The sequence below is a fragment of the Pongo pygmaeus genome, chromosome 7 (assembly GCF_028885625.2).
Source record: "Pongo pygmaeus isolate AG05252 chromosome 7, NHGRI_mPonPyg2-v2.0_pri, whole genome shotgun sequence".
In the NCBI taxonomy this organism is placed as follows: domain Eukaryota; kingdom Metazoa; phylum Chordata; class Mammalia; order Primates; family Hominidae; genus Pongo; species Pongo pygmaeus.
The window spans coordinates 131,965,983-131,979,231 of NC_072380.2; the positions used below are offsets into that span (position 1 = coordinate 131,965,983).

The window sequence follows — 13,249 nt, forward strand, 5'->3', positions numbered from 1 at the left end:
TCTTGATGGAAAGTGTGTGCAATGCACAATTAGATGCTCCAGTCTCTACTGTCATACTGCAGATCCATTTCTCCATACATATCTGGGGAGTCACTCCTCTGGGGTTCCAGTGTGCCTTTCTTCCTGATGAAAGACTTAAAGGAGAGAGGTTAGAGGGATACATGACATCTCTATTCATTGGAGTTGGTTCAAGGCCAACTGGTACTCATCTTCTTCTTCCACTGACCATTTTACATTCCTCTTCTCAGCTTTCCTGTCTGGTGGTCTCAGTGGTTTCCTGGTGGTGAATCCAAATCTTATTCCTGAGAGAGTCAGGGCCCCTGGCAACCACATCTGCTTCAGGCCAGCATTGCTACACTTGTTTGTTTTTAGTCACAATTGGCAGAGAGACTTCCAAGAAGACCTCAAGTAGATCACCTGAAGTCTACATATAATTCCTTTCGCCCTCTTGTGGCACATACACTAGGGCAATATGCTCCTTACTGCCATCCTGACTTCCAGCAGCTCTGCCTTCTCTTGATGTTTAGTGGCAACTACCTTTGTCAAGATGGTAACTCCTCTTCCTGCCTTTTTGTCCCTGGACAAAAGAGTCCAAAGTGGCCAGAGAGTAGCCATAGCTTGTAGCTCAATGGGACCATTGCTCTATCCTCTGTCAAGAGTACCCCTTTGGGGACAAGGACCCCTGACCATGAAAAACCTAGAGTTGTGGGGACATAAATCGTAAAAGATTTCAGCAGGCTATTAGAAGCGACGACAAGTAGAGAAACTCTTGCTTTTACCCGTAAGTTTCCATTCTTCCAATGGGGACACGATAACATGTAGGAAACTCTTCTTCAGTGTATCTACTGCATCCTAAAGGATGACCCCCATCCTCACAGACTAGTGCCTCCAAGCTGTGCCTTCAGCCAGCCATTCCTTTGTTCTATCAGGCCAGTCCAGCAGCTTCTAGGTGGTGCAGTACGTGATGCAGCCCATGGGTAGGCACCCATTTCCACTCCTGCTTTGCTGAGAAGTGGTTTCCTTGATCAGAGACTGAGTGAATGCCTGTGAGTGAATGCAGTCTGTAAATCCTTGGGTATAGCTGGTGGCTCAAGCTCAGAGAATCAGAAAAGCAAATTCATAAATCCTCGATGCCCTAGGTAATTGTATTTTAGTGAGAATAACCATTATGGGTGTGTGTTTTTGTGAGAGTGAAATATTTTGCCCTCCAGGAAGGTAGGAGCTCAGTTTTCATTCATTTACTACAGGTGACTGGTTGGTTCCCTTGAGGATAATCCCTTATCAGGAGCTCAGAGTTGGTCTCTGTTGCTGGCATTCCAACATTCAGAGGAAGCAGTGGGTAGATCAGCTTTGGCAATAAGGAGGCCATACTCTTGGGCCTTTCCGTGGCCACTTTCTCTGACCATGGGTACTCTGTTTATGTGCCCATAATGCCGGGTATGGGGTGGTTGATGACAAAGGATTGCTAACATCAACTGGAAGGGTCCTTTTGGCTACGTAGCATTCCAAAGCGCTGCTTCTGGTAAGCATTACCAAGTGACAGAAAGATCTTCACATAGTATGCCTAATCCCATATCCCTTCCTTGTCCCTGAAGCTTTGATCTGTTTTATCCCATGGCCCTGACAAGTATAGTAGGCTATTTGCTATTGATCATTAGTCTATGTATATTCTCACTGTGGGCCTTTTTTTTTTTTTTTTTTTTTTTTTTTTAAAGACAGAGTCTTGCTCTATCACCCAGGCTGGAGTGCAGTGGCAGGATCTCTGCTCATTGCAACCTCTGCCTCCTGGATTCAAGCGATTCTTCTGCCTCAGCCTTCCGAGTAACTGGGATTACAGGCATGCACCACCATACCCAGCTAATTTTTCTATTTTTAGTAGAGATGGGCTTTTGCCACGTTGGCTAGGCTGGTCTCGAACTCCTGACCTCAAGTGATCCACCACCTCGGGCTCCCAAAGTGCTGGGATTACAGACACGAGCCACCGCACCCAGCCATGGGCCACTTTTCTTTCTGAGCAAAGTGTATGACATGCATCATCACTCAGCTCTACCCATTGGGAAAATAGGTTCTAACCACTGTCTTTCAAAGCCAGCTCTGAATGTGGCTATAATGCACATACAATACAGCTGCTGTCCCTTTCAACCTTGCAACCACATAGGAGCCAACTCTTCCAAAAACAAATCTCAGGGTTTTTTTTTCTCCTTCAGGTGGGCATAAGGAAACCACTCTTCCCTGCGGCCATAGGTATGAACTGAGGAAGGAGAGCAGTTCCACTCTGGTGGGTAATATGAGAGCCTAGGCTACCTGCTCATGCAGTTACCTCTTGTTAATTGGTCTTGCTCAGGTTAATATGTGCCCTTCCTATCACAAGGAGACAGCTGCTGGCCCACCTGATTTTTTGAGTTAGTGGCTTCCATGGAACCCAACCCAAAATAAGCAGTTCTGGATGCCTGGCCACTGGTGTCTCATGATCAAGTGTTTCTTCTCCACCAGGTCTAGTACCAGGAGCTGCTTTTCAAAGACTTGTCACTCTCCAGTGCAGGTTACTAGAGGCTCTAAAACTCCAGGAACCTCCATAGTGGTTTTCACACTGGCATTGCCATAAATTCCACACTATGTACTCTCTCCCTACACCAAGAGTATATATGACCTTTGCTGGATAGGATGACCCAAGCATATGGAGTGAGAAGCTCAAGAAGTGTATTGGGAAGTAACACCTATAAAAGATGAAAGGGGAAGAAATAGGATTGGACAGGAAAGGCTTGAAACCACAGTTTAATTCAGATCCTTCTGAAAAGGAGGGAGGAAGAAGCAAAATTGGCAGGAATAGAGAGAGAGGGAGGGAAGGGGCAGGCAGTAATTGTTTGTGGGAAGAATCCTTTCTGGCAGAGACAATACCGTGTGTAAAGAGTAGCATCCTTGAGCTATAAAATGCTTCCTAGGGACCAAAATGAGGTGAATGTGGGTGACATTGAAAAAGATATGTAATGGTAGAGAAATCAAGGGATCAGATCACATGAAGAGTCACAGGTCCTGTCACCAAATCTCTTTATTTAAAGATAAACTATTTCTGATGATTCACCTCAGTAAGTTAAATGAGTGCCTAATGATCTCAGACAAATTTTCTCTTAATTTTTCTTACTAAGATCTAGCATCATTTCATTTAGCCATTAAAAATGGTGACATTTGAATTTGGGGTTTGACCTTCATCAACTAATATTTGTTGAATAACCACATGTATTTGAGCATCTCTCCTATAAACAAGTGGCCAGTATGTAACACTTTTCTTAAATCTTTTGAAGGCATTTGTGAATCAGTTTACAAAAGAGAGTTATTTAATAGAAAGCACACCTTTGTAGTTCTTACCCATGGTTAGTTAAATTTGTCCTAGCAGGGTATTTTAGATGTGGGAACAATTTCTTTTTTTTTTTTTTTTTTTTTTTTTTTGGAGACAGAGTCTTGCTCTGTTGCCCAGGCTGGAGTGCAGTGGTGCGATCTCGGCTTACTGCAAGCTCCGCCTCCCAGGTTCATGCCATTCTCCTGCCTCAGCCTCCCGAGTAGCTGGGACTACAAGTGCCCACCACCACACCCGGCTAATTTTTTTGTATTTTTAGTAGAGACAGGGTTTCACCGTGTTAGCCAGGATGGTCTCTATCTCCTGACCTCATGATCTGCCCACCTCGGCCTCCCTCCCAAGTGCTGGGATTACAGGCGTGAGTCACCGTGCCCAGCCAGATGTGAGAACAATTTCTATAAACAGTATCATTTGCTGTATGGGCATTTACAAAGGGAGTGCATTGCTCTCCTTTGTAATATTGCTGTAACAATAATATAAATCGATAATAGGTTTGATAGGAAAGAAAGTAGACTTCAAAGGGAACCCTTGCACACTGTTGGTAGGAATGTAAAGTAGTACAGTCGTTATAGAGAACAGTGTGGAAGTTCCTCAAAAAGTTAAAAATAGAACTACCATATGATCTAGCAATCCCACGCCTGGGTATATATCCAAAGGAAATGAAATCAGTGAGATATCTGCATTCTTATTTTCAATACACCATTATTCAAAATGCCAAGATATGGAATCAACCTAAGGGCCAATAGATGAATGGATAAAGAAAATGCAGTATATAGTCACATACTAATTGCCTTTAAAAAGGCAGAAATCCTGTCATTTGCAATATAGATGAACATTGTGTTGTGTGAAATAAGCCAGGCATGGAAAGACCAATACCACATGATCTCAGTTATATGTGAAATCTTAAACAGTTGAATTCACAGAAGTAGAGAATAGAATGGTGATTACCAGGGTATGGGGTGATGGGGGACTGGGGAAATGTTGGTCAAAGGATACAGAATTTCAGTTAGGAGAAATGAGTTCAAGAGATCTATTGTACAGCATGGTGACTGTAGTTAATAACAGTGTATTATATTCTTGAAAAATGCTAAAAAAGATTTTAGATGTTCTCACCACAAAAAAAAATTATGGGAGGTTATATATATATATATATATATTTATATATATATTTATATATATATATATTTATATATATATTTATATATATATATATTTATATATATATATATTTATATATATATATTTATATATATATATATTTATATATATATATTTATATATATATATATATATTTATATATATATATATTTATATATATATATATTTATATATATATATTTATATATATATATATATTTATATATATATATATTTATATATATATATATATATAAAAATTAGCTCCACTTAGCCATCGCACAGTGTATAAATATTTCAAAACATGTACACGATAAATATGTATGATATTTGTCAATTAAAATAATTTTTTTGAAAACTAAAGAAACTGGACTTTGGGACCAGACACACTACATATTTTTCTCCCTCCAAAAGTTAATATTTGTGTGGCTTTAAACAGTCATTTAACTGAAAAGAAAGAAGAAATTCTTTGTAAAATTGAGATAATAAATGGTGGTTATAAGGATGAGTAATAATGCACATAAGCTACCTGATATGTGGGAGCTGTTAAAAATAAACAGTGATGTGTTGATGGTATGTTAATTCAGGTAAGACAATTGAACTGTAATAGTGTTATACTTCACATGAATGTCAGCAACATACAAAGAAACCTAATAAACGAGTTCTTATACTTTTGGTGGAAGTATATATGTTAGTAGTTTTTAATGAAATATATTAATATATGTTATTGAATTCTATTATTAGTCTTCTGTATTTTTCAGTGGAAAATCTCTAATGAGAAAAATAACTGCTCAAAAATAATTATATAATGTGTATGAATACATGTCATAACCATAATAAAAAGATGTTATTTAAATGCTATTTTACTTGAATTTTAAAGACAGCATATGTTATGGCTTTTTTATATTATCCTAATTAACATTGATCTCTATGGCATCTTAATCCAAATTATAATTACATATTATTATAAAATTCAGTATATGGAAAGGTTTACCAATGTGCCAATTAAGATGGGTCAGTTGATTTTCACTTGGATTCTAATAGCCTGACATTTCTAAAGCAGCTAATATAAACAGTGAATATAGTTAAGATTGTTTAATTAAATGTTTTCATCTTGCTAAACCTAAACTTCATCATTTAAAGTAAGGAAGAGAAAAATATATATTTTTTAATTATAGATGTCTTTTCTCTCCTCTTTTAGGATTTTGCCTACCATTTTACAGTATTTGTCTTCTATTTTGGAGCCTTTTTATTGGAAGCAGCAGCCACATCCCTGCATGATTTGCATTGCAATATAACCATGACTGGGCAGCCACTCCTGAATGATAACCAGTATAACATAAACGTAGCAGCCTCAGTAAGTATTCAATGAGTACCATTCACCAGCACTTCCGCTCCACTGTCAAGGCCTCCAAGAATCTCCTCAGGCAACAATAGTTTTCTTCAATGCTAGCCATTGGCATTAAATATATAATAGCTATTTATCTGTACAATAACCCTGTAAGCAAAGTGCCATGATCACCCCCAGTGTTGTGGGTGATTAAACTGTAGCACAAAGAGGTTGATGTTCATGTAAAATCATAGCGAGCCAGTAGGACTGCTTTGCTTTGCACAGCAATGTCTACTTTGCAAAAAGAATTGTGTTTTTTTTGCTTCTGATAACTTTCAGAGATGGTAAGGGAGATTTCCCAGTTTTGTTCTTTAGTATTCGATAGCTGCTTGCAATTTATTTCTATTAAATGAATAGTTACTGTGGGCCTACCATTTATCAAGTAATTTTGCTGGGTGTTGAGGATGGGGTGAATAAGTTGCGGTTCCTGCCATTAAGGAAAGTGCAGGTGAGTAAGGGAGGCAAATATGCCAGCCATTGCAGTAGATGATAGGCAGATGAAATATATTCCTTGGGGTATTTATTAAATTTTTAAAATCATCTTTAATTCATATACTGGAGTGAATTTGTCATTTTGTGTAGATAATTTGAGGAAATAATATATTATTTTTGTTGTTAGAGATCATTGTTAAGATGTTAGAAGTCCAAATTATTTTCTAAAATATTGTGATATTTAATATAAGTATATGGCAAGTTAGTGACCCTAATGTTTTATTATGTTCCCCAGGTAGCCTATAAATAACCCAGTACTCATATAGTCATTGAAATCTGTCTGGAGCAGCACTGTCTAGTAGAACTTTCTATAATGACAGGAATATTTCATGTAAGTGCTGTCCAAAATGGTGGCCACTAGCTTCATGTGGCCGTTGAGCAGTTGAAAATTAACTAGGCTGAGGAGCCATAGCTCATGCCTGTAATCCCAGCACTTTGGTAGGCCGAGGTGGGAGGACTGCTTGAGGCCAGGAGTTTGAGACCAGCCTGGTCAACATAGCAAAACCCTGTCTCTAAAATGGAAAAAACAGAATAAAGAATTGGCCAGGCCTGGTGGCTTGTGCTTGTAGTGCTACCTACTCAGGAGCCCAGGAGGCAGAGGTTGCAGTGAGCAGAGACCACACCACTGCACTTCAGTCTGAGTGACAGACCGAGACTCTGGTCGGGGGAGAGAAAGAGAGAGAAAGATAACTAGTATGACTAAGGAACTGAATTTTTAGTGTTGTTTAATTTTAATAATCACATGTGCCTAGTGGCTATCATGTTATACAATACATGTCTAGAGTGAGTTTTGAGGGGTACAAGACAAATGATTTCAAGACCTATTATAATTTTCCCAAGTCTCTGGTAGGATTTGTCAAAATTTATTGAGTGCCTGCAATGAAATAGGCTGAAGGTGGGATTACAACCAAAAGGAGTCATGGTTTTAGCTTTGAAAGGTTTATAGTGTAGACTCATGACTTTGACACTTGCTTATAAAAGAAATAAAGGTTTTATTTAATGAATTCTTACCTAAAACCCCAATAAATCTAGAAGATAAAAGTGTAGGTGCTCTAGTTGAAGTGGAGGAAGAGGGCCTTGAATGATGCTCATTCTCCTTCCATAAAGCTGCCTCTACCCACCATATCATCCCTGAGGATCATAGAATCCTTGTGATCCACATTGGAAAACCCTTGCTTTTAACAGTTTTACAAAGCAAAGTTCAGGGACTTTTTTCCTTGCTGTTAGTCATCAGTTCCCATTGTATTTGCCTTTATGCGTTTCTTACTTCCAGTCCTTTCTTTTTAATGGTGCAGGCTAGATTCTTTCTTATATCTTGGATCATTGAAGTAGCCCCAAATCTATTGACAGTCACCCTAGAACCTATTTTCACAAGAATAGTAGCTGCTGAAATACGTGATGGTTGTCTGAGGTCTTTAATTTCTCACCTTTGTCCTAAGGGCCTAGTTTTCCGTGTTCTCCATAATGTAGTTCTGTTCTGGCTGCTTCTCTTGTGTGACTTTGTCCCTGTTGTCCTTCCCTTTCTAAGTGAAGCTGTCTCAGTAAACCTCTACATGCTTCAAGTTCAACATTACATCCCATTTCATCCATATGCTCACTCCAGTCTAAGTAAATCTCTAGTTTGAGTTTTATTATAACTAAAATGTATTAGCCATCCATTTGGGAAATTAGAGAGGAAAATTCCTTTTCCCTAATCAAAAGCTATTGCTCTCATTCAGAAAACAATGTCTAGATTAGAAATGTATCAGAGAAACAATCAGCAGAAGAAGGGTGGAAAGAAAAGCAAAATAGTACACTGTGAAAATGGTCTATAGGTGAATCTGGTATTCCTTCCCAGAACTAGTTTCCTGGTTAAGAATCCCTGTGCTAAACCCATAACATTTACCATGTTGAACTGCTTTTGCTTTGTCTTTTAGTCTTCTATGGATTATAAGCCCCAAAAGGGTGAGGACACTATCTACTGTTTGTTTATATGTACCAAGTATAGTGATATACACACAGTTGGTGCTGAAGAAATTCTAATTCCAAGTAGAGTGCAGATTTGTGCATAGGACTGTCTCCCATACAAGAGCAAGCCAACCTGATAATTCATTTCCACTTGTCTTAGTTGAGTTTTAAAGTTACCTTCCATCATCATAGAAATTATTTGATGCATCCTCAGGTTCTGATAGTTGCTGGCTTCCTTGGCTGTGAAGCCACTACATGAACAGAACTTCATGCTGAATTTTTAAATACAGTGCTTAGGGATTCACAAATACTTAATAAGTGAGCCCAGAATGTGAATAAATTGAGCAAATGTTCAGTGTAAAGTTGTCCACAAATGAGAAAATTATTAGGAGCTAAAATGTTTAAAGGAAGGGGGGAGGGTAATTGTATGAGGGAATAAAACAGTTGTACAAATCATCAAAAAAATGTAAAATATTTATTTTTGTAAGCGTCAAAGTATCTTTAGGTAGATTGTTGGTCAAACTTCATATGGTGGCTGTTTAGGACACTGTTTATAAGTCGGTGTTGTAAATCTAATGTGAATTTTTGTTTCTTTTTTCTTAGATTTTTGCCTTTATGACGACAGCTTGTTATGGTTGCAGTTTGGGTCTGGCTTTACGAAGATGGCGACCGTAACACTCCTTAGAAACTGGCAGTCATGTGTTAGTTTCATTTGTCTACTTTATATGTCTGATCAATTTGGATACCATTTTGTCCAGATGCAAAAACATTCCAAAAGTAATGTGTTTAGTAGAGGGAGACTCTAAGCTCAAGTTTTGGTTTATTTCATGGATGGAATTTTAATTTTATTATGATATTAAAGAAATGGCCTTTTATTTTACATCTCTCCCCTTCTTCCCTTTCCCCCTTATTTTCCTGAAAGTTTCCTTTTATGTCCTTAAAATACAAATATATTGTTCATAAAAAATTAGTATCCCTTTTGTTTGGTTGCTGAGTTACCTGAACCTTAATTTTAATTGGTAATTACAGCCCCTAAAAAAAACACATTTCAAATAGGCTTCCCACTGAACTCTATATTTTAGTGTAAACCAGGAATTGGCACACTTTTTTTAGAATGGGCCAGATGGTAAATATTTATGCTTCATGGTCCATACATACAGTCTCTGTCACAACTATTACAGCGTGAAAGCAGCTATACACAATACAGAAATGAATGAGTGTGGTTATGTTCTAATAAAACTTATTTATAAAAACAAGGGGAGGCTGGGTTTAACCTGTGGGCCATAGTTTGTTGACCACTGGTGTAAAACCTTTGTTATATATGATCTGCATTTTCTTGAACAGATCATGGAAACTTATAAACCTAATAGAAAAGCCACATAATATTTAGTCTCATTATGCAATAATCACATTGCCTTTGTGTTAATAGTCAAATACTTTTACCTTTGGAGGAATGTATAAAATTTCTCAAACTATCTCAGGCAGAGTCCTGGATGTTATCTCAGGCAAAGTCCTGGATATAGGAAAAAGTAATTTATGACGTAAACTTCAGTTGCTTAATCAAACTAATGATAGTCTAACAACTGAGCAAGATCCTCATCTGAGAGTGCTTAAAATGGGATCCCCAGAGACCATTAACCAATACTGGAACTGGTATCTAGCTACTGATGTCTTACTTTGAGTTTATTTATGCTTCAGAATAGTTGTTTGCCCTGTGCATGAATATACCCATATTTGTGTGTGGATATGTGAAGCTTTTCCAAATAGAGCTCTCAGAAGAATTAAGTTTTTACTTCTAATTATTTTGCATTTCTTTGAGTTAAATTTGAATAGAGTATTAAATATGAAGTTGTAGATTCTTACATGTTTTTGTATTAGCCCAGACATCTGTATTGTTTTTGCACTGGTGACAGACAAAATCTGTTTTAAAATCATAGCCAGCACAAAAACTATTTCTGGCTGAATAGCACAGAAAAGTATTTTAACCTACCTGTAGAGATCCTGGTCATGGAAAGGTGCCAAACTGTTCTGAATGGAAGAACAAGTAAGAGTGAAGCCACAGTTCCCACCACACTAGGGCTTTTTATTGTTCTACTCTTTCAGCCCTTTACTTTCTGGCTGAAGCATCCCCTTGGAGTGCCATGTATAAGTTGGGCTATTAGAGTTCATGGAACATAGAACAACCATGAATGAGTGGCATGATCAGTGCTTAATCATCAAGTGTTACTTATCTAATAATCCTCTAGAAAGAACCCTGTTAGATCTTGGTTTGTGATAAAAATACAAAGACAGAAGACATGAGGAAAAACACAAGGCTTAAGGAAATCAATCAGGCATATGACTTTATACTTACATTAGATCTTTTCTATAATATCCTACTACTTTGGTTTTCCTAGCTCCATACCACACACCTAAACCTGTATTATGAATTACATATTACAAAGTCATAAATGTGCCATATGGATATACAGTCCATTCTAGTTGGAATCGTTTAGTCTGCTAGAATTTAGTTGTGAGATTTTTTTGTTTCCCAGATATAGCAGGCTTATGTTTGGTGGCATTAAATTGATTTCTTTAAAATGCTTTAGTGGCACTTTTGTAAACAGATTGCTTCTAGATTGTTACAAACCAAGCCTAAGACACATCTGTGAATACTTAGATTTGTAGATTAATCACATTCTAGATTTGTGAGTTGAATGACAAAGCAGTTGAACAAAAATTATGGCATTTAAGAATTTAACATGTCTTAGCTGTAAAAATGAGAAAGTATTGGTTGGTTTTAAAATCTGGTAACTCCATGATGAAAAGAAATTTATTTTATACGTGTTATGTCTCTAATAAAGTATTCATTTGATAATCTTTGTGGTCATCTTTTACACCATTCACTTTGAAATTCAGTTAAAGGTTTGATATAAATTTGACAGAGCTTCTAGACTTACAATGTATAAAAAGTTCTGTTTTAAACATTTCTGTGTAAAAGTCTCTCAGGAATTGTCTTTTTTCTTTGATGAAGGTGAAAGAGGCAAGTCTTTGGAAGTAACGTTGCAAAGGAACTTTAAATGAGAATTCTATTTTGCCGAGTGTGATGACTTACTTATGCCTGTATTCCCAACACTTTGAGAAGCCAAGGCAGGAGGATCACTTGAGACTAGGAATTCAGGACCAACCTGGGCAATATAGTGAGACCTCATCTCTACAAAATAATTTAAAAATTAGCTGGGTGCATGTGGCACGTGCCTCTAGTCCCAGCTACTTGGGAAACTGAGGTGGGAGGATTGCTTTAGCCCAGGAGGTTGAGGCTCCAACCTGGGTGACAGAGTGAGACCCTGTCTCACACACACACACACAAAAACCACTATCCATGCTAAAAAGAGAGAATTCTGTTTTATTTAAAAAGCATTTATACCATGTTTTGTATGTTTCAAGCATTTTTTCAAATAGTCATTTATTCCTCATCATAACAACCCTATGGGGTGTATACTCTTTTATCCCATTTTAAAGGCTTGGAGACTAAAACACAAACCTTAAGAAACATCCAGTGCTGCCTGCCTAGCAAGTGAGAAAGCTGGGATTTAAACCCCAACAGTCTGACTCCAAAGTGCAGACTCTTAATTTCTGTTTGCCTCAGTTCACCCAGATTTTACATCCGTATCCAAAAATATGATCTTTTCTTCACCCAGAGCAGTTTTAGCAGAATGTTTAACAACATAATTATTTATGGTAAATGTCATATCTTAGAACATTTTTGTCATAACCAAGGACTCATGATTTTATTGAATGTCCAACTTTGTAATAAAAAACATGTTAGTTACACTTTTATTAGGCTGTGCCCCTAGCAAAAGGACAATCCTAGTTCCTCTCTCTGGAGCACTCTTTTCTCAAGTTACCTACAGAGCTGGCTTTCGCACCCTCTTTGGGTCTTTGCTTAGTCATCAACCTTCACAGTGAAGTCTTACCTCAGAACCACATTTAATCTTGAATCTCACACTAGCACTCACTGTTCTGCTTTTCTACATTTTTCTCCATGGCACTTAGGACATATTTTATGTATGGTGTATATGCATACAGCATTAGTGTATTATATTTGTCCTCTTCACTAGAATGTAAGATTTGTGTTTTGTTAATTTAAGACAGCAGGTTTTAACAATTGTCTCCATTTTTGAGCATACATACTTTATGCATATAGAATATATGAACTGGTGTCTACCTATTTAAGTATTTCATTGGTTCAAAAGTAATTGTGGTTTTTGCTGTTGAATGTAATGGCAAAAGCTGCAATTCCTTTTGCACCAACCTATTAGCAAAAGTTTAATTTTATGCTCATAGAGTTAAAACATTTCCTTTGTCACTCTAATTATCTTGCATATTTGTTTAAGTTTTAGAGATCCATTTTAGAGATCATAGGAATAGAATATTGGCTTGGAGGGCACAAAACTGGACTATCTCCTTTGCTGTTTTGATGGAACTGTCTATGTTAGACACTAAGATGAACTGTCTAACAGAGGCTGGCAGCCATAAACATTGAAATTGGTTTCTCAGTAAGATGATAGGTATTCCATTTCTTCAGAATGACTACGTTGACTAAATGTCAAAAATTAACTCTTGGCCAAATATGCTTTCATAGAACAAAAAAATGTGATATTATGTACTTTTCCAATGTGGGATAACTAAGTTGGCTAGACTTAGTCTTGTTTTTTATTTTAAATTTAATAGTTATACTTTCAATGTGAATTAGGGAATTATAACTTGCACATCAATTGCATGATTTCATGGATATTATTCAGTATGAGAATAAGTATTTTGAAAAAATAGTCCATTTAACATTTGTGGGACCTGAGGTGAGCCACTTAATTTATTCAAGCCTAAGTTATCATCTACCAGTGATGATGATGCAAGTCTGGGAGAGGAGGTCCTTTGGAAAGAAGAA

At 37.2% G+C, this 13,249-nt stretch overlaps 1 protein-coding gene across 2 annotated transcripts in view; it reads left to right on the plus strand.

Moving 5' to 3' along the window:
* The window catches only part of MAL2 (mal, T cell differentiation protein 2), a 36,698-nt gene extending 25,519 nt beyond the window's left edge, over positions 1-11,179 (plus strand). For both annotated transcript variants that reach the window (XM_054499247.2, XM_054499248.2), the window contains exons 3-4: positions 5,695-5,850; positions 8,926-11,179. In XM_054499247.2, the coding sequence (XP_054355222.1) occupies positions 5,695-5,850; positions 8,926-8,997 (228 nt within the window). In that variant the 3' untranslated portion in view covers positions 8,998-11,179. The remainder of the gene's footprint in view (positions 1-5,694; positions 5,851-8,925) is intronic.
* The last annotated feature ends 2,070 nt before the right edge of the window (positions 11,180-13,249 follow it).